Here is a 21758-nt window from a genome sequence, read left to right as displayed (position 1 = left end):
AGTATAATATCCCAGATTAGTATAACAACTATATATAAACCTGTCTGTCAACCAATATTGTGCCCAGATAAATAAACAGCAAATACCTCTAGAAGAATTTCTTTACTAATGATAGGTGCTCCCAACAATTCTTGAAGCAGGGCTAATTAAGCTTCTCAGGAAATCCACATCCCCGTTAAATTAAGGATTTGGTAAGTGCTTTTCTCAGCCCATATGTAAACCAATGGGCAGACTCAGAATTTCCAACTCTTGCAATATTTGTTGTTTGGCTTAAAGCCCCAACTCCTGGAGTCAAGGGATCACATGAAAATCTCAGTTTTCATTTTTTTAATAAAGCAAGTTTCTAGTCCTTGTGGTTGCAGGGAAAAGTTTGAAACCATCATCTGAGGGGAACCAAAAAGGTCAGAAATAAGAAGGCAAATAAAAAAGAATGCCAAATTTATCATTAATTTTTTAAGCCTCAAAACTCTGGGGGGCCTAACTCATGATTGTTGAACACTTAAGGTTGGTAATGCAGGACTCACCAGCTGAGGAAGGAAAAATAAAGTCCCGAATACAGATCTCTTCATCTCCCTTTCTCTAGGGTTCGCTTTAGTTCTGAAACACAGACTCAAAACTGGAACAATTTCATTCAAACTACTGAGTAATAACCAGCCAAGGACTTCCCAACTTCAGCCAGCTGGGAGAAGAGAAGAGCGGGCACACCTTTCCCCAGGATAGCTTCCTTTGCAACAGCGTCTCCTTCCCTTCCATAACACTGCCCAGACTAGCCATGTGAAAGACAGGATCCCAGTAAATCCCTGAAAAAAGAAAAAAGAAAAGGAGTACTTGTGGCACCTTAGAGACTAACCAGTTTATTTGAGCATGAGCTTTCGTGAGCTACAGCTCACTTCATCGGATGCATAGCATATCGTGGAAACTGCAGAAGACATTATATACACGCAGAGACCATGAAACAAAACTTCCTCCCACCCCACTCTCCTGCTGGTAACAGCTTATCTAAAGTGATCATCAAGGAGGGCCATTTCCAGCACAAATCCAGGTTTTCTGCTGAAAATGTTTAAAATGTTTAAAATGTTTCCGGTTTTCAGCTGAAAAGGACTGTGTTTCAAAATGTTAGTTAACTTATATTTAAAAAAAAAAATAAAAAAGGTTGAAATCAAAATGATTTCATTGGGATTTCATTCGTTGGGATGGGAAAAACATGTTTTGCCCAGCTTATAAGAAATGAAATCATTGAACTAGAATAAGCCAAGTGTCTGTTTATGAGCATGGAATTTCAATAACTGCCGAGGCTTTCGAATGGAAAACAAGAAAAATAGCTGGAGCACCAAGTCACAGGGTAGCTTTCTCCTGAGGTCTTGAAGGCCTGTGGCCAGTCAACCCCGATTACTGAGGAGCCACACCTGGGAGTGAGCTTACACTTTCCCCTCTAAAGATCAGCAAGAAGCAGTGACAGGTGAATACAGAGGGCTAGTCTACACTAGGAGTGCTGCAGCGTGTCTGCTGAAGACGCTGTATACTGATGGGAGAGAGCTCTCCTGTTGGCATAATAAAACCACCTCCGTGAGAGCCGGTAGCTATGTTGATGGGAGAAGCTCTCCCATCAACATAGCACTGTCCACACTGGCGCTTAGGTCAGTGTAACTTACGTCACTCAGGAGGGTGGCTTATTCACATCCCTGAGTGACATACGTTATACCAACATAAAAGTGGTAGTGTGTAGAAGCCCGCAGAGATCAGTGAGCTGGCTCTAGTAGAGAGTCCTGGGATATAGGACTGAAACTCCAGCCCAGTCGGGCGTGGAAGTGGCCTGCCAAAGCAGAAAAGCTCCCAGCGAGGAAGGCCTGGGAGCAGGAAGAGAAACCTTTATTTTGTGTGCACTTTTGGATGGTCTTTGTTCTGGGATTTTGAGTTTTATTTGGAGTTTATTTCATACTAATAAACCTAGTCCTCGGGGCAGCGTATTTTTGTTCAAAAAAGAAAAGGGCCTACGTGAAGTTTTCTTGAATAGTCCAAGAGGGAAAAAGACAGGCTGCCTGTAGTGTGAGCTGAGGTCACGGTGGGGTGCACAGGTGACAACTGACCTCCTTTCATATCTGCATATGAGTTATTTCATGGGACACGTTACACAGGCTGGATGAGATGGTCTGTTAAAAGATGAAGCAAAAATTACATGTTTCATTAAACCACTGAAATAGTATTGAATTTTTTAAAAACTATTATAAATTTTCTGTAACAGATAAATAAATTAAATCAACAAACTCTTTTCAGATTCATGAACTCATCACTGGACAGCCTCTTGTCATCATCACATACCTATTAGCTTCATGAAACAGTACAGTTTACTCAGTTGTGAATGTTAAAACCTGTCTCTTGGTTTACAAAATTTTGTCTCTTATCAGACTCATGACTTCAATTATCACATCTATCGGATTCATGAATCTGGTAGATGATCAGCCAGCTCATAAAACCAGGGAAGACAATTCTGATCTCAAATGTGATGTTTATTGCAAATGTTAATGGTTTTCTGAATACGATTACAGAACTATGAAAATGACACTAACTGTACTGAGATGAACTGTTCTATGTTTATTAGAGATATATATTTAATGAAACTGACTACAGAACTTTGAGAAACAACATGTATAACTTGAAAATGTTAGTTCCACTGATCTTGATACACACAGCTGTGATGATATACACAACACACATATGAAGAACACTTAGAGCAGTGTTTCACAAACCTCTGAAAGCCACATGCTTTTAGAAAATTTAACTAAAACCAATTGTGTTCCCCCTGCAGTATGCTGGTAAAGACTTACCCATGTTAATTTGTACTTCTTTCATGTCCTCTTTCAGCTAGTCCTATAAATATACCCTACTCTGGGAACATGCCTCAGACTTTGGGAAACACTGGTGTAGATCTACATAATATGATGAGTAATTAAATACTTAATGTTGATATTTAAAATTTCACCACTGGTTTCTGAGTTAGCACACACTGAAATTAATGCAGCAGTTCATACCTCATAGCTATTGTTTCAGGCTCTCTGCAAACTCAGTCAGACATTATTGCATCGGTTATACTAGGCACACATTTGGAAGGTTTTTATTCCCCACAACCATAACAGAGTAGGGACTAACTTATTTAAAAAAATAAAAGCTGAAACTCTGGAAAACAATGGAGAGGTCTGTTGGTGATCTCTTGACTATCCTTTCACACTGACCCAAGGGGCATACCTCACATTTTTGGAAATATTGATGTAGAGAATTATTACAGAACTGTGAAAACTAAAAGTACAACATCTGCAGCTTTGGCTTGTGTGACTAGTAGAGCTGGTCATATTTTGACTTCTTGATGGAAATTTCAAAATTTATAATGAATTTTTTTGTCAAAATGTTTTCACCATTCTGTCATCAACTTTACAGGCTAGAATACAATGTTGGTCAATTACAACTTCCAGCCATCCAGGAAATAGTTTGCTGTTTGGTTTCTTGAATATACCAAGTCAGTAAATCTTTAGTAAATAGGCCCTTTAGAGATCTGATTTCATCACTGTGAAAAAAACCAACATGAATAAATTCATTACTTTGGTCCAGCTGTGATTTTGATAAGCCAGATATAGCAGCCTGGGCAGTTGCATTTCAAGATCTTAAAGTTTGTTGCTTCTTTAAAGAGTTAATATCTAACAATCTGTTACTTTAAGTGGAGTTACCAAACAACTCAGTTCAAACACAGTGCTGGAATGGTTTTGATTAAAATAAAACAAGTTTATTTAATTACAACAAGATAGTTTTTAAGTGAGTAAGTATAAGGATTAAAGTCAGAAATGGTTACAAGAGAAATATATTCATGGAGGATAGGTCCATCAACAGCTATAAGCCAGAATGGTCAGAAGTAAATGGAGAAGATGGTTGCCAACATGTCATGGAGTATCTCCTGTGAGTCCTTTCAGGCCTTAAGTACAGTCCACACCACTCCAGCTCTACTTCACCACCCCCTGTCATATTTTGCTTTTCCCTAGCAGGCCTCCATCTGTAGTACTATTTGCATATATTTAAAAGCCCCAGCTAGCTCCCACACTTGCCTCTGGTGAAGGTACCAGAACTAACAACGGTCTACCTCTACCTTTTTTTCAGATCCTCAGGTTCCCCCTTTCCAGGGCTTTCTTCCTCTCAATTTATATTCTCCCAGCTGCTGGCATTGCTTTCCCCCTCTAATTAGCCCCTCAGCTGTAGATCTACACAGTTGATTGACCTTCCAATTGGGTCTCAATTAACCTATATTGATGGAGATTTGAGTGACAGAGTGCTGAGTCATTCCTGACTCAGTACATCCTGTCACAAAGGGGTTTCATTACTGTCCCAGCAGTGCTTTGGTTTTTCTAGACACCTTTTGCATGGCAAGCCCATTTCCCACTGTATTCTTGCACCTGATAGAAATGTGCTAATAGATTCCTGAATCTCATAAGAAACTGTTGATTTCATGGTTTTGTGCAAGCATAAGAAGAATTTTGATGATTTCAGAAAGTCGAGATACTTTAGAAATTTCATGATACAAGCAATATTTTAATCAATGTCATGCAACCATTCATTTTCCCTGCCTGCCTTAAGAAGTACCATATAAGGCAGGTGACACAAGCCAACCAGTGGAAAGGAAAAATGGCATTTTCGAAGACAAGATCTGAAAAGTACTCACATGGCAGAGGAGAGTTCTTAGGAAAAGAAACAGTTTTCTGAAATCATTTTGATGGCTTTTGTTAAGTACACATCCATTGTTACATTTTTAATATAATTGTTACTCTTAAATAATTATATATTAATGGATTTGAATAACACCAAAATGAAGATCTAGATCCTAAGCTGGCCTTCAGAGTTCAAGCCTCTCTCTCTTAGGTATGATTCACAGTACCACATCTTTGAAGAAGTTACGTATGCACTTACTGTTGACGTGGTGGGCCCAATTGTGGCCGGATGCCATCTGGGTGTCCAAGAAAAGGAAGCTGCTGGACTTGTCACAACTGCCCTGAAATCAAAACATGCTGATTCAGAATTTTGATTTAGTGCCTTCACTGACTGTGAAAGCTGTTGAGTTTTATGGGTTGATCAGGTAATTAGCTTAGGAATGTTGTTTGAGTCTATGATCAGCATTATTGCAGTTGGAAATTCAGGGATTATCTTTTGATGTATCTAGTTTTTGAGAGCATGTTATTAAATGTTGATTAACTATGAAGCCATAGAATCTTCTGTATTATTTAAATATGAGAATATATAATTAAAACACAACAAAGTTTCTAAATAAAATGATAAATGAGAACAATATTTGGGCTTTATCCTGCCATCCTTATGCAGGCAAAACTCCTCAGAGTCAGGAACTTTTGAAGAAAATAAAAAATAAGACTATAGCTAGTCAAACAGTAAACAAAAAAAAAGATTCATGAATAATCTTGCTAATTAAATAACGAAATTAAATTTTCGGCAATTTCTGGGGTTGTATTTGGTAAAGCAGTCATGAGTTTTAGCATGAATGAATAGTCATATAAACTTTGTGCCACAAGTGCATTATTTATTATTTGCCCTTCATTATTTGCTAAACTAATTTACATATTTTATCATCAATCAGGGAGCAGGAACTATTCCATGTCACTAAAGTAACCAACCATATATCACAAATAGTGAACAACAAGTATTGAGAATGAGGAGCATGCAAATGACCTCTACACAGACAATTTGCTCACATTATTCAGTGTATATGTATGAATAATAAATATACATGAAGAATAACAGGATTAGTTGGTGTATGATTTGCAAGAGGGGAAATTTGTGACATTCTTAAAGAATGGTTGGACTAGTTGTGCTTTCGATTAGATATACGCATTGCTGTTCATCATACAAATGTGGCATAGGACTAGCAGCACTAGAAATGTTTCCAGCTACACATGAGCTACAGTCACTTTTCCCCTGGTAACAGTGTAGGATAAAGAATTAATGTGTTCATCATTCACTGTTGTGCAGTATTGTTGCGCTTCTGATCTGGTCTCCTCTTTTGATCTACTTCTTTGTTCCTTGACTCAGATCCTTTAAGTAAATATCTAACTCAGCCATCCTAATGCACAGCAAGCACTTTCTCAACAGGGGCCGTAATCTCAGCTGGAAGCCCCATTACAGTAATTTTTACAACACTGGTTCCAAGATGCTCCTACAGAGGTGCTCACAAACAGAATATGCGGACTGGAGACAAAGCCGTAAATAAGTAATGTGATGCAAGTTATATATTTTACAAACACGCCACTAAAGTTTATCAAGACTCCCTGAACTGTCTGAATTTAGAATTAATATGTATGTTAATTAATATCTAAATCTTTAATAGTGACAACATAAGAAACTTTTGTATTACACCCTACAGGAAATACTAAAGACACCAAATGTGAAGTATTTGATATACATCCATCTTAGGTACTTCCCCATTCCTGCAGTAGCTGAGCGCCTCAGAATCTGTAATGAATTTATCATCTCAACACTTCTGTGAGATAGGGAGGTACTGTTATCCCCATTTTACAGCCGGGAACCCAAGGCAGAGAAGCTATGGCCCAGATTTTTAAAGGTATTTAGGCGCTGCTGCACTCAGTGTTGCAATGCCTAACTGATTTAGAAGCTGCCTCTCATTTTCAAAAGTGATTTAGACAGTTTGGAGCCTAAATCCCTTTGACTGTCAAAGGAATTTTGGCTCATAAGTGCCTAAATCTTTTTTGAAAATGCAACTTAGCCGTTGCAGTGCTGAGCACAGGAACACCTAAATATTGAAAAATCAGGGCCTCTATGCACCAGTTTATATCAATTGGGTGCTTATTGAAAGACAGGTTTCAGAGTAGCAACCGTGTTAGCCTGTATCTGTAAAAAGAACAGGAGTACTTGTGGCACCTTAGAGACTAACAAATTTATTAGAGCATAAGCTTTTGTGGGCTACAGCCCACTTCATCGGATGCATAGAATGGAACATATAGTAAGAAGATATATATATATATATATACACACATACAGAGAAGGTGGAAGTTGCCATACAAACTCTAAGAGGCTAATTAATTAAGATGAGCTACTATCTGCTGTAGCCCACGAAAGCTTATGCACTAATAAATTTGTTAGTCTCTAAGGTGCTACAAGTCATCCTATTCTTTTTATTGAAAGACAGGCAGTCAGGAGAGGAGGCCAATTAAGTGAGTGGAAACAAGTGAGTGGCCCAACTGAGGGGCCAATTGGCTGGAAGTAGCCCCAGCAGCTAATACTATATAAGCAAACAGTAAGCCCTGGTCTACACTAGGACTTTAGGTCAAATTTAGCAGCGTTAAATCGATGTAAACCTGCACCCGTCCACACGATGAAGCCCTTTATTTCAACTTAAAGGGCTCTTAAAATCGATTTCCTTACTCCACCCCTGACAAGTGGATTAGCGCTTAAATCAGCCTTGCCGGGTCGAATTTGGGGTACTCTGGACACAATTCGACAGTATTGGCCTCCGGGAGCTATCCCAGAGTGCTCCATTGTGACCGCTCTGGACAGCACTCTCAACTCAGATGCACTGGCCAGGTAGACAGGAAAAGAACCGTGAACTTTTGAATCTCATTTCCTGTTTGGCCAGCATGGCAAGCTGCAGGTGACCATGCAGAGCTCATCAACAGAGATGACCATGCAGAGCTCAGCAGAGGTGACCATGATGGAGTCCCAGAATCGCAAAAGAGCTCCAGCATGGACTGAACGGGAGGTACGGGATCTGATCGCTGTATGGGGAGAGGAATCCGTGCTATCAGAACTCTGTTCCAGTTTTCAAAATGCCAAAACCTTTGTCAAAATCTCCCAGGGCATGAAGGACAGAGGCCATAACAGGGACCCAAAGCAGTGCCGCATGAAACTTAAGGAGCTGAGGCAAGCCTACCAGAAAACCAGAGAGGCGAACGGCCGCTCCGGGTCAGAGCCCCAAACATGCTGCTCCTATGATGAGCTGCATGCCATTCTAGGGGGTTCAGCCACCACTACCCCAGCCGTGTTGTTTGACTCCTTCAATGGAGATGGAGGCAACACGGAAGCAGGTTTTGGGGACGAAGAAGATGATGATGATGATGAGGTTGTAGATAGCTCACAGCAAGCAAGCGGAGAAACCAGTTTTCCCGAAGCCAGGAACAGTTTCTCACCCTGGACCTGGAGCCAGGACCCCCCGAACCCACCCAAGGCTGCCTCCTGGACCCGGCAGGCGGAGAAGGGACCTCCGGTGAGTGTACCTTTTAAAATACTATACATGGTTTAAAAGCAAGCATGTGAAAGGATTAATTTGCCCTGGCATTCGCGGCTCTCCTGGATGTACTCTCAAAGCCTTTGCAAAAGGTTTCTGGGGAGGGCAGCCTTATTGCGTCCTCCATGGTAGGACAGGTTTCAGAGTAACAGCCGTGTTAGTCTGTATTCACAAAAAGAAAAGGAGTACTTGTGGCACCTTAGAGACTAACCAATTCATTTGAGCATAAGCTTTCGTGAGCTACAGCTCACTTCATCGGATGCATCTATGGCCCCACCACAGTTAGGGAATCCTATTGCAGCAAAGCCATCCACTATGACCTGCACATTTCCCAGGGTCACTACCCTTGATATCAGCAGATCTTTGATTGCGTGAGCTACTTGCATCCCAGCAGCCCCCACAGTAGATTTGCCCACTCCAAATTGATTCCCAACTGACCGGTAGCTGTCTGGCGTTGCAAGCTTCCACAGGGCTATCACCACTCGCTTCTCAACTGTGAGGGCTGCTCTCATCTTGGTATTCATGCGCTTCAGGGCAGGGGAAAGCAAGTCACAAAGTTCCATGAAAGTGCCCTTACGCATGCGAAAGTTTCGCAGCCACTGGGAATCGTCCCAGACCTGCAACACTATGCGGTCCCACCAGTCTGTGCTTGTTTCCCGAGCCCAGAATAGGCGTTCCACAGCATGAACCTGCCCCATTAGCACCATGATGCATGCATTGGCAGGGCCCATGCTTTCAGAGAAATCTGTGTCCATGTCCTGATCACTCACGTGACCACGCTGACGTCGCCTCCTCGCCCGGTATCGCTCTGCCAGGTTCTGGTGCTGCATATACTGCTGGATAATGCGTGTGGTGTTTAATGTGCTCCTAATTGCCAAAGTGAGCTGAGTGGCCCCCATGCTTGCCTTGGTAGGCGTCCGCACAGAAAAAAGGCGCGGAACGATTGTCTGCCATTGCTCTGACTGAGGGAGGGGCGACTGACGACATGGCTTATAGGGTTGGCTTCAGGGAGCTAAAATCAACAAAGGGGGTGGCTTTACATCAAGGAGTATTTCAGGCAGGACTTCACGGAGGGTTCCAATAAGAAATGGTGCACCTAAGTAATTGTTCTTATTGGAACAAGCAGGTTGGTCTGGCCTCTGATTGATACATGGCTAGATTTACCTTGCTGCACCTTCTCTGTGAGTGACTGCAGTGTGACCTACAGGAATGAGTCCCCTAGACGGGGGGGGGGGGGGGAGGGGAAGCAAATGAGTACAAAACAAATCTGGTCTATTTCTTGTTTTGATCCACTCCATCTATCTTTTACATCTTTGGCTGGCAGCAGACGGTGCAGAAGGACTGCATGCCATCCACATCTCTTGCCTGCCTGGCAGAAGACGGTGCAGTAGGACTGCTAGCCATCCTCATCTCTTGCCTGCTTGGCAGAAGATGGTACAGTAGGACTGCCAGCAATCCGTATCACCTGCCTGCTCACCATAAGGTGGTTTAATAGGACTGACTACAGGATTAAAGAGAATGACCTGGTCAAGTCACTCCAAATTTAGTCCCTGCGCCCATGTCTGACCAGGCGCTCCTGGCCGACGTGGCCAGGAGCACCTCGGACATGACGATGACGGCTACCAGTCGTACTGTAGCATCTGCTGCCACAAGGCAATGGGTTGATGCTGCTGTGTAGCAATGCACAGTTCTGCAAAGTTCTGCCAGCACCCAGGAGACATACGGTGACGGTTAGTATGGCATCTGCACAGGTAACTCAGGAAAAAAGGCGCGAGACGATTGTCTGCCCTTGCTTTCACGGAGGGAGGGAGGGAACGGGGGCCTGACGATATGTACCCAGAACCACCTGCGACAATGTTTTAGCCTCATCAGGCATTGGGATCTCAACCCAGAATTCCAATGGGCAGCGGAGACTGTGGGAACTGTGGGATAGCTACCCACAGTGCAACGCTCCGGAAGTCGACTCTAGCCTCGGTACTGTGGAAGCACTCGCCGACTTAATGCACTTAATGCACTTAGAGCATTTTCTGTGAGGACACACACACTCGAATATATAAAACCGATTTCTAAAAAAACGACTTCTATAAATTTGACCTAATTTCATAGTGTAGACATACCCTAAGACAATACTGAGAGGAGAATTAGGAGCCCAAAGAAAAGCAGAAATAGATAGGCCTGGCTAATACTAGTACTATTGTACCCAGAAGTAAGTGGGGAATCTGGCTACTGCCTGAAAAGAAAGGAAAGAAGACTTGGAGTGGTTGTGGTCTGTGATTAAGGCCTGAAAGGACTCTCAGGGGACTAACTCTATGACACCCACAAAGTGAAATTTTCCAGAAAAAAATTGTTTTGAGTCAACTGAAACAGCCCATTTCAATAACAATAAAAAACTATTCCAATTTTGACTTATTTTATTATAAAATAAAAAAATTGAAATGAAAAATGTTATTTCAAAGTGAAAAACAAGGTCAACGTGTTCTATTTTCCACTGCCACAGTACTTTTTTTTTCAATTTTTTCTAAGCAAAATTTTATCAGACGCTGCATAGTCCTTTGTTTTGAAAAAAAAAACAGTATTTTCTGATGGAGAAAAATGTTCCACTGGAAAATTCTGACCACCTCTATTCATCCAACCCCATCCTTGATTCACCCGGGTTAAGTTTGTTTGCTTACCTACAATCTTAAAATAATCAGTCGAAACATTCTGTGCAGCAAATGAAGCCATTTGTCCTTGGACAACTTGCTTCACTTCTGTGTTTCATTTTCCCCATGTGTAAAGTAGGGGTAATAATACTCACCTCCTTTGCAAAGCACTGAGATCAATTGATGAAAAGCGCTATGTAAGAGTCTGCATCTGTGTAAAAGTTTCTTATAAAGGATTTTTTTTAATGATTAGGCTCAAGCTTTCTGCATACAACCACAAAGAAGCATTAAAGGTATTTTTTGGTGGGGGAGGGGAGTATAAACTGCTTGTTCATACCTTTAAATATATCAGGATTATCAAATCTCTTCTTCCACGATTTTGCTAAAGGACCTGTAAGAAGTCTTAGGGGTGTTAACTGTGAGGTCTAATGCCTCCTCTTGAAGGGGTGAGGGTTTGGGTTCTTTAACAAAGGCTTCCATTCTCTAAAATGGTGAGTTGTCATTGAAGTTAAACGTGTTAACAAAAACAAACCCAAAGAATCCCTTCCCCTCTCAACTGCTCAGCTTTCACTCTCTTGGTTCTTGCACTGTCTTCATTGTATTGTAGTTCTTCAATCACCTGTTTCCCAATCTTTTAAAAACAAGTAGATTAACAAATAAATAAAAAAGGCAAACTTCTAGGATTTCTGTGCATATCATTAAGAAGCAAAAATGACCAGAGTTTTTTTCCTATTTTCAGGTCGCCTTCAGTTAGGATAATAGAGCCCTTCCCTCTTTGTAATGCCCCTTTGTTTATTACTGGGGAGTTATGTCTCCCCTAAATCACATTGTCTCTTGAAACTAGAAAAGAGAAGAAGGGCAGATGAGGAGGAGACACACAGGAAGTGTGTTCTGAATGGCCAGAACAAGACCAAGCTGGGGGGGGGGATCAATTTATTTCTCATGAAAATTTGGACAGGCAACTGCAGCAGAGACAGATCACTCCCCTCCCCCTCCCACGCAAAAAAAAAAAAAAAAGTGACAGCAGCACCATGGAGCAAATTTGCAAATCTGTACGCTATTCAATATGAAATGGTGCATGAAAATAGTGTTAAGATTCTGTCTTGAACTGACAGAAGTGGTGAAAAAATAAGGCACAACTTTTAGCACATCCTCCCCTCTCCATTATGCACTGCCCGAGACTGAGTAATAGCTCTGTAGTGCTGTCTCAGTGCACACTAGATAGAGCACTTTACACCCCAGTGTGTGAATATTTACACAACGAGAGCTGCTTCATTTGAATGTGCTGAAAAATTATGGCAGATAATTAATTCCACTTACTGATTGGACATGTGGAGGGGGGAACTAGAACTGTCAAAATAGGCAGGGACAATTATAAGACAAATGCACCAGCTCTGCCATCTAACAATAGCTAGGGAAGGGGTGAACTGAGATCCTTGCTTATTATGCAAAATTGTCTCCCTTTGAGTTGGACCCGTCACAGGAACATAGGCCTAGAAGGGACCTCCTGAGTCACTGGGTTGCCTGCAACAGCAGGGGACTGGACTCAGTCATAATCCTGTCCAAGTGAGGGTCAATAAGTAGCTAGGCTTCTCTAGGAGCAAGGTGAGGACCAGGCTGAGACACCCAGCATCACAGCTTGGTCCCTGCTTTCTCGTTGTTCCATGGAGGAAGGAAGCTAAGCAAGCCAGCCCCATTCATGATGTAGCTTACTTCCCCCTCCTCACTGCCTTAGCCCCTGTATTGGGGGAAACAGAACTATCCCCTTCCCCCCCACACACCCCACCTAGCCATCTGCGTGGGAGGGGGAGCAGCAGCTCAGCAGACGCTCTCTGCCAGTCTGACAATGCAGCCAATCTAGCCAAGTGAGCTTGATGGGTTTCCACATAGGGCAAGAATTGGCTACTTTCGTTCCCCACGAAAAGCGCATTAAAGCTTATGCTCTAATAAATTTGTTAGTCTCTAAGGTGCCACAAGTGCTCCTGTTCTTTTTGCGGATACAGACTAACACGGCTGCTACTCTGAAACCCTACTTTCTTTGCCCGTCATTGTTTTCCTTCTTCTTTGCAGTTGGAGAGACACACACGGGAAACAGTGCTCTCTAACCCCAACACACAAACACCGTTTGTAAAGCCCATTAGGAAATTCACATACTTTACAACATAAAATGGTGTAGGGTGTTTATTATGCGGATCATTATGCTCAGTCCTGTTGAATTTTCTTCAGCATGTTTTTAGAGTCTTTGTGAATTACCCGAGAAGTTCAACCTTTCTTGGAAAGCTCGCCTGGAGTGTTATGAAAATGGCACACAAATGGCATTTTATTTTATACTAACCTGTAGTAAACTTGAAAAGCAAGAATCATTTAAAAAATGTAATTTCTGGCTGATTTCTAGGAGACGGTAACAGAGTGAAGAATCCCATCTCTTTCCTTTATAAAATACCTTTTTGAAAGACATGTACAAGTGACTGGTATATTTTTTCTATGGGAGTTATGCAGATAAATCCTCAGATCAGAATTAGATTACCCCCCTTTGTTCTTCAAATTGAAACCAGGCTGAAATTTGACATGCAAGTTCTAGCATAAGACTATTGGGGGAGGAATTTCTTTAAAAAGATGAGGTTGTAATTGGATTGTTATTTATTGGTATCACAGTGTCTCCCAGAGACCCAATCGGGGCTGAGGTGCCAGAGGCTACAAGTCAAAAAGCCCCAGCGAGCTCAGAATCTAGGTTCATGACAATTCTCAATAAGTGGGCAAAACAGACAAAGGGAGGGAGATAGGCCGTGAAAAAAGTTAACGCGGTCTTGGGATGCATCAGGCAAGGTATTTCCAGTAGAGATAACAAGGTGTTAGTACCATTATACAAGGCACTGGTGAGACCTCATCTGGAATATTGTGTGCAGTTCTGGTCTCCCATGTTTAAGAAGGATGAATTCAAACTGGAACAGGTACAGAGAAGGGCTACTGGGATGATCCGAGGAATGGAAAACCTGTCTTATGAAAGGAGACTCAATGAGCTTGGCTTGTTTAGCCTAACTAAAAGAAGGCTGAGGGGAGATATGACTGCTCTCTATAAATATATCAGAGGGATAAATACCACGGAGGGAGAAGAATTATTTAAGCTCATTACCAGTGTGGACACAAGAACAAATGGATATAAACTGGCCATCAGGAAGTTTAGACTTGACATTAGATGAAGGTTTCTAACCATCAGAGAAGTGAAGTTCTGGAACAGCCTTCCAAGGGAAGCAGTGGGGGCAAAAGACATATCTGGCTTCAAGAGTAAGCTTAATAAGTTTATGGAGGAAATGATATGATGGGAAAGCCAATTAATTTTGGCAATTAATTGATCTTCGACTACTAGCGGTAGATATGCCCAATGGCCTGTGATGGGATTTAGATGGGGTGGGATCTGAGTTACTACAGAGAATTCTTTCCTGAGGGTATGGCTGGTGAGTGTTGCCCACATGCTCAGGGTTTAGCTGATGGCCATGCTTGGGGTTGGGAAAGAATTTTCCCCCAGGGGAGATTAGCAGAGGCCCTGGGGGGTTTTCACCTTCCTCTGCAGCGTGGGGCACTGGTCACTTGCTGGAGGATTGTCTGCACCTTGAAGTCTTTAAACCAGGGTTTGAGGACTTCAATAGCTCAGACATAAGGTAGGGCTTTGTTACAGGAGTTAGTGGGTGAGATTCCATGGCCTGCGTTTTGCAGGAGGTCAGACTAGACGATCATAATGGTCCCTTCTGACCTAAAAGTCTATGATTCTATAAAGGTGTGGGAGGAAATCTCTTGCGTTGGACCAGCTTCTGTGGGTGAGACAAACTCTCCAGGGGTGCAGAGATCTTCTTTTGTGTAACTCCAAAGTGTGTCTCTCTTGACAACAGAAGTGGGTCCAATAAAAGATATCACCTCCCCCACCTTGTCTCTCATATCCTGGGGCCTAGCCTAGCTACACCACCACTGCCAACGGGGAGTGGGAGCCAGATGAAACAGTAAAGGGCTCAGTCACTCCCCTGCTGCCTCCTTGCGCAGGGGAGCCAGGGAGATACAGGAGCAGCCTTAGGCATCAGCTAGTATTTCCCTTGAATTCTCTGGCTTGTATTTGGAGCAAGTGGTGACTCTTGTTTACCAGTTTCCATTCTGGTTTTGCCCATTTATAAGGCTCCAGCACTATCCGCTTTGCAATAGTGGTGATCAGTCATGTCCCAGTGTGTTTCCTGGCCGCCTCAGCCCCCATCCTTCCGAGTAATAGACGGAGTAAATTAATACGTGCGATGGGTTTAGACATTCAGTTGAATGGCTGATTTAGGCCCATGCAGGCTGATCTCCCCGCCCGTGCAGACGCACAAAGGGGTGCAGAGAGCGCGCGCCCAGGGGAGCACATCTCCTCTGGGCTAAAACTCACCATCCCTCGAGGATGGTTTCAAGGTGGCCAGTCCCTGAGCCACAGCAGCAGCCCGCGTGGGAAGGGGCTGTTGTTTCGCGCACCAGCCCCTGGTCATTTGGCGATGACGGCTCGGGCCAGGGGGGAGCGGAGGAGTTTTGCCCCCCGGCTGCAAGGAGGCGGGATCTGCCCACCCTGCGGGGCTGGTCCCTGGGGAGCGATCGCGTTGCAATGTGACTCCATGAAACTGACACGGGCTGTAGCGCCATCAGCAAAGGGAGGAGCGCGGGGAGGGGGCCCTGGCCAGAGCCCAGCGTGAGCAGCCTCCAGCAGCGGCTGCGGCGGCGTCTCTCCAGGAGCCGAGCCCCAGCCCACCCCGGCCGCAGCGCCCCCGCTCCCCGGCAGAAGGCATGGAGGATGGTCAGGAGATGTCCCCCTCCTCAACCAATTCCTCCGAGGGGCTCAGCCCGGCCCTGCCGCTCACCAAAGGGATGTCGATCTTCCTCGATGTAAGTCCGGGGCGGCCTGGCTCGGCCAGGCGCGCTAGGGGCGGGCTCAGGGCGGGGGGCAGCCGGGGTGTGGGGCTGAGCGGGACGCAGCCCGCCTGGCGCGGCAGCAGAGCTGGAGGGGCGAGTTCTTGGGAGGGTGAAAACAAGCGTACGCGGGAGTCAGGCTCTAGCGCATCCTCGCAGCCGGCTGCAGTGTGCCCACGTCCGCAGAAACCACAGCTAGATATCGCGTCCTGCCGGGAGAGAGGCTGAGAAAACAACCCGTGGCCGGGCACCAGAGCAAAAATCCCTCGCAGCGGTTTCCTTGGGCGTTCAATGGATTTCCCAGCCATTTGCCCCGAGCCAGGGTCCAGGTGATGGGAAGTTTCGAAGGCGCATGCCAAGGTGTTTTTAAGGAAGAACTATACTAGCCCTCTTTTCTGAATACCGCGGAAACCTTGATAATGCAAGTTCGGCTAGACTGGTTAGAAATGCCCCCTAAACCAAGGTGGCATTAAAAGCTCTCCCAACGAGGAACAGATGAAATTGTCTTTTTAAAGGGAAAAATGGTCAAAGCCGAAATCTAAAATGTACCACGGTCTTGCTTTGCCTCTGGATCAGTCAACTCTTTATATTCTTTTCCTGGTTTGACCATATTACTTTTAAAAAAATAATAATTTAGAGCACTGCTTATAGACAAAACGTGTTTAGGATCTGGGACCTGGTCTGCTTTTATTTATAGGACCCTAAATGAATTTTTAAACATCACATATTTGTGTTAGAAAATGAATAACATACACAGATGACAGTAGATTATAGATCAGGTCTGGATGTGAAGAAACTGTCAGGGGAGAGTCACAGCCATACCTCTGTTGAATTTACAGCTGAGCCAAAAATAATTTAACTTTCAGGAATTTACTGTCTGCTACTTGTATTTCTTATCTTATCATCAAGAAGGACAGATCCAGCAGGGTGCTGAGTATCTCCTGAAAGCAAAGGGGCCCCTCAATTCCCAGTAGACTCTAGAGGAACGGAGGGTATTTAGAAACTAACCTACAATGTGCTGATTGCCATCGTCAGGAGACTAAGCACCCTCAGTTCCCACTGCTGAAGGTGGCACTCAGCACCTCAGACCTTTTCAGGAGTTGCTCCTCGCCCTGCAGGATTGGGCCAAGCACTCTGGCCCTCATCCAGAAAAGCACTTGAGCACGAGTCTCACTTGAATTCAGCAGGACTATGGGCGTGCTCAAAGGTGAGCATCTGGTTACGTGCTGGATCAGCCACCGAGTGCTCAGCACCTTGCACAAGACTGAGCCCATATACATTGTCTACACATGCTGTGGGATTAAGTGTAACGACATTAACAAAGAATGTAGCCCCTCTGTAGGTCTTAATATTGTATAGGCAAAGTTTGCAGGATTGAATCAGTCTGTGCATTTATGTTTTTGATTCAACAAGCTCCATAGATCCACACTATATTACCCCAACTTTCACTGCTGAGTCCTTCAAAATACAAAACACAATATAGGTTTGTAACCATGTGTGCAGGCCCACACATCTATATTCATCAACAATGAAACTTGCACTAAGGGCCCTACATCTATAAACACCTCTGAAGTGACCACATTAAAATTCCCAGAAGTTTCCCAACAATTTTACTGAGCATTCAGTAAAAACCACTGCTACTTTTAATGATTTTTATAAGCCCCTCCTGTAATCATTTAAGAGAAGTCTACCTTTTATTGCATTTTATTATATTTATATATATTTATGGCCTGTAGACATAATAAAAATGCTGCTTCTGGATATCACTTTGATCCTACAAGATTTATTCTTCCCTTGGTGTGTGTGCATAACTCTCCTTAAAGCAAAAGGGAGTTCTGCACATGCATTACAAAGAGGTGGAATCACAGGTTTGCAAGAAAAAAAGGGATAAGAGTTTGAGTAGAGCCTACAGCTAAAGATAACGGCATCCTAAATTGGGGAATATCCTCTCTGAGTGATCTCACAAAGATTCACCAACACATAAGTAGCAGAAGGTTTGGGCCTAAAAAGAGCACCAAAGTATCCCTCTAAAGGGAGGTGGGGGGCAGGTAAGCTGGATCTTAAGCTGTACACTAGCCAAGTATGATTGCAACACAGTGAATATTACCTACATTTTGTTCCTGTGTACTCACAATACGGCGCATGACTGCCTTTGATGTCAATACATTGCCACCGAAATACATCGGTGTTTGGATGCCGTAACAGATTTCTGAATTCTCCCTATATCTATGTGGCTGCAATTCCAACAAAAGTAATCGTGTATCCAGCCAAGCGTCATGTTCCTGTGTGTTGATGCTGGGGTAGATTGGGCTGTGTTCTCCTCTTTTAACTGACTGCTGCCGACTGGTAACATCCCAATAATGAGGAAGGTACGTAAATGATAGTTGGGCTCCCAATCTTCTGCCTGCCTTCGGGTGCCTCCAATACTTTAATGTAATGCTGAGTGAAATATAATCACTTGCATGGAGGCTGAGAACGGGACATTGCACCAACTGCTAGTGACTTGGATGTCTCTGGTTCGTGTGGTAGCTGTACCACCCAGATGGTGGTATTGTGCATATGTCATTATTGCTCAGGGCACAAATAAGTTGTGTGGTCTATTTATCTAGGTTGTGCCACTTGCTCAGTGTTGGATACATCCCACTTATTTTCTCATTATTCCACCCATTAGCCATGCTTACCCAGGCTCTCCCAGCAGGCAATTCAATCCATGCACCTTTTCTTCAAGGAGCAGGATTTCTGCACTTGCCACTGTGGATTTGCCTCCCCTTTGGGGGCTACATGCTATCCTCTTTGAATCAGGTAGAATCTTGCATAGCCAGCCCTAGTAATTAGCTCTAGATCTCAACATATCTATTTTTTAAATCCACAACTCTCTCTGTCGCTCTCTCTCTCTCTGTCCTTTGGCATTAAAAAAGGAATCAAAACAACTGTGAGCTCTCTTGCTGTCTCTACACCTGATATTAACTAACAGCTACTAATTCCAGTACAATGCACATTCTTACAGATATCGCTGTTGCTGGTGCACAAACAAGGAAGCAGGCAAAATGGAGAAACATTTTGATGTTTGCTCCATGTGAAAACACAGAAGAAAAACTAATACTGATTGCCAAATGAAAAAAAAAAACCCACAGTATCAGCTAGGACCCTTGTGTTGTATTTTAGCTATTAAAAGAACATTACCGAGTGTAAAACTGTTCTGATAAGGCTCCAGATGGTCCTTTGTCCTCCTGCATTTTTGCTTTTCAGTAGTACTTTCTTAAGCTTAAGATCCTCAGACTTTAGCAATTGGGTGTTAGTAAAGTGTTTCCAGTGAATTGTTAAAAAAAAAAATAAAAAATCAGGAACGGAGCAATCGTGCTATTGAGAGCTGAGTTGCAAAGTCCTCTTTGTTCAGAGGTACTAACCAGAGATTAATTAAAGCCACTAAATTTAGTTCAGAATGGACCTGAATCTAGATTTTGAACATCCCAAAGTTCAGATCTGAGTTTATGAAGGGAGTCCTGGATCTGGATCTGTGTCTTATTTTTTTAAGCTTTGTTCCCAGGTCAAACAACATACAGTCAGGCAAAGCAATCACACAGAGGCTTAGGACGCTCAAATTTCAGGGGTGGCTGGGTCTTGGGTTTTCAGTTAGTCCAATCTCTAATAAAGACTATAAAGTAATGCTACTATAGGTGATTTATTTAAACTAATCCTAGCTAGCTTCTTAGCTGCACCATTACTGATCTGCTGTGTTCTAACTGGCTTAGAAAGCAAACCTCTCGCCTTGACTTATCATAAGTATTCACGCCCATTTGGAAAATGTTGCCCATTCTGTGTGCCTACATATTTCTGTAGAAACTTCTGTTCAGATGAAGCTTTCCATTTCTATGTTGTGGCAACCTATTAATAATGCTCAGCTGTTATCTGACTGGTTGCCTCGGATCCCAATAGGAACAAGTTTCTATCTTGGCCGGCCTTCGGGTGGGTACAAGGCCTTAAATGGCAATGAAAACCACTGTGCTGGGAAGGAAGCATCCTACGGAGGGAGGATTCCCAACACCCATGCATCATGGAGCACTGCTCCAGAGTGGCATTCTCCAAGATACTCAGAAACAGACTTGTGAGTGGGCTGGCTGGGGGCAGGGGGGAATACTGAGCATAGCACAGAGCCACTGGCTGTAGCTCACGAAAGCTTATGCTCAAATAAATTTGTTAGTCTCTAAGGTGCCACAAGTCCTTTTCTTTTTGCGGATACAGACTAACACGGCTGCTACTCTGACATCTGTATACAGAAAGTGATTCCTTTCTCTCTTTTTCTATTTAGATATTGAGAAGAGCAGACAAAAATGGTAAGACCAGTCACTTCTGACTCTTTTTTTCTCTTCAGAAAAATCTATCAGACCCAAACCTGTGTTTTAATGCTTGATAAACTAGGCGGCACTGAACACATTCAAATGAAAACCAGCTTTTATTAGTATAGTAGTTGTCACTCTAGAAGTCAGAGACATGATGTTTGATGCTTATGATTTTCTGTCCTGATCTGGCACTTGGATCTCTATGGGCTGACCCTTGTGCTTCCATGGAGTGCCATTGCAGTCGATGGAACTATACACAGGTGTAAGGGTCTGTCCAGGTGGATCTGATTGCAGGCCTTAGAGTGTAGCAGCTACATTCAGGTAGTAAAACTGGTTGCCATTTTGAATACCATTTAATTTTATAAGCTAATTACCAATTGTTCTTTTACATACAGCAGGCAGACTCTTATTAAGAAGAACTGTCTGTGCATGTGGGAACACATGCTACCTTTGGCTATGTGCACACAGAATCTATTGGGCCAAATTTTACTTTCTCAGGGTAAACTCCCATTGATGTCAATAGTTTTGCTTGAGTAAAGACTGCAGTATTTGGCTCAGTGAATTAAGTGCACATGTACCCAAAGGCAAAATTTGGCTTAGGCATTCTACTAGCATCTTTGTTCATTGCATGCATATGTATTGTTAGTAACTGTGTTTACAAATGCCATTTAAATATTACTAATAGCTCCATTTCTACTATTTTAAAATACTTAAATATATTTCCTTAAGTCAAATTTGCTTTCCTCCCACATTTTTCAGATATTTGTTTGTCTGCCCACGTGTTAGAAGGCAGGATGAATGCCCTGAATGTAATTTATGTGTAATTCATAGTCATACAAAACCTTCTTGGTACATTAGCATGGACTGATGATTTTCCATTATGTAAAATACAGTAAGTTTAGAATGAAATACTGGAAGCCCTGACATACACATGCAGTCCCCCTGCATTATGAGGACCATCACATGGGAAACCAGTGTGCTTGTAAATACAAGTATAATTGTTGGGGGATCAGGCTCTAGTTTTAACCCAAGTTCAGCTCCTTGTTCCATCACAGAATTCCTGCGTGGCTGGGGTAAGTCACAGAATTGTAGGACTGGAAGGGACCTCAAGAGGTCATCTAGTCCAGTCTCCTGCTTTTAGTAGCTCTGTGCCTCAGTTTTCCATCAGTAAAATGAGGCTAATAGCACTTCCCTACCTCTCAGGGGTGTTGTGAGGATAAATACATGTAGTAATGGGGACCCTGTAAGTACCTAAGATAGATAAAAATAAACCTTGCAGATAGTATCTTGGTACATTTAAGGGCTGGGGGTGGGAGGGGAGTGTGAAGGTCTTTGTAAATGCTATATTCCAATACAACAGCTCTCCCTGTTTTTCAATTTGTAGAGCTCAGTCTAATGGAGATCTGCTGATTGTGGACGATATAGGATGAAAACATCTGGGGCCATATATCCATCTGCTATAAATTGTCAGAGCACCATTGATGTCAGTGGAGCTGTGACCATTTACACCAGCTGAGGATCTGTCTCCTGTCCTTTGGAACCATACCCCCCAACCCCAATGCACAGTGG

At 43.2% G+C, this 21758-nt stretch overlaps 1 protein-coding gene across 1 annotated transcript in view; it reads left to right on the top strand.

Annotated features, from left to right (window-relative positions):
- Positions 1-15509: 15509 nt before the first annotated feature.
- The window catches only part of NECAB1 (N-terminal EF-hand calcium binding protein 1), a 116642-nt gene continuing 110393 nt past the window's right edge, over positions 15510-21758 (top strand). Inside the window, exons 1-2 of the mRNA XM_074944120.1 lie at positions 15510-15825; positions 20159-20183. Coding sequence (XP_074800221.1) covers positions 15727-15825; positions 20159-20183 — 124 coding nt within the window. The 5' untranslated portion in view covers positions 15510-15726. The remainder of the gene's footprint in view (positions 15826-20158; positions 20184-21758) is intronic.

The sequence above is a fragment of the Natator depressus genome, chromosome 2, assembly GCF_965152275.1.
Source record: "Natator depressus isolate rNatDep1 chromosome 2, rNatDep2.hap1, whole genome shotgun sequence".
Classification (NCBI taxonomy): Eukaryota; Metazoa; Chordata; order Testudines; family Cheloniidae; genus Natator; species Natator depressus.
The sequence above is the reverse complement of the archived record's forward strand: the minus strand, read 5'-3'. Positions and strand labels throughout refer to the sequence as shown.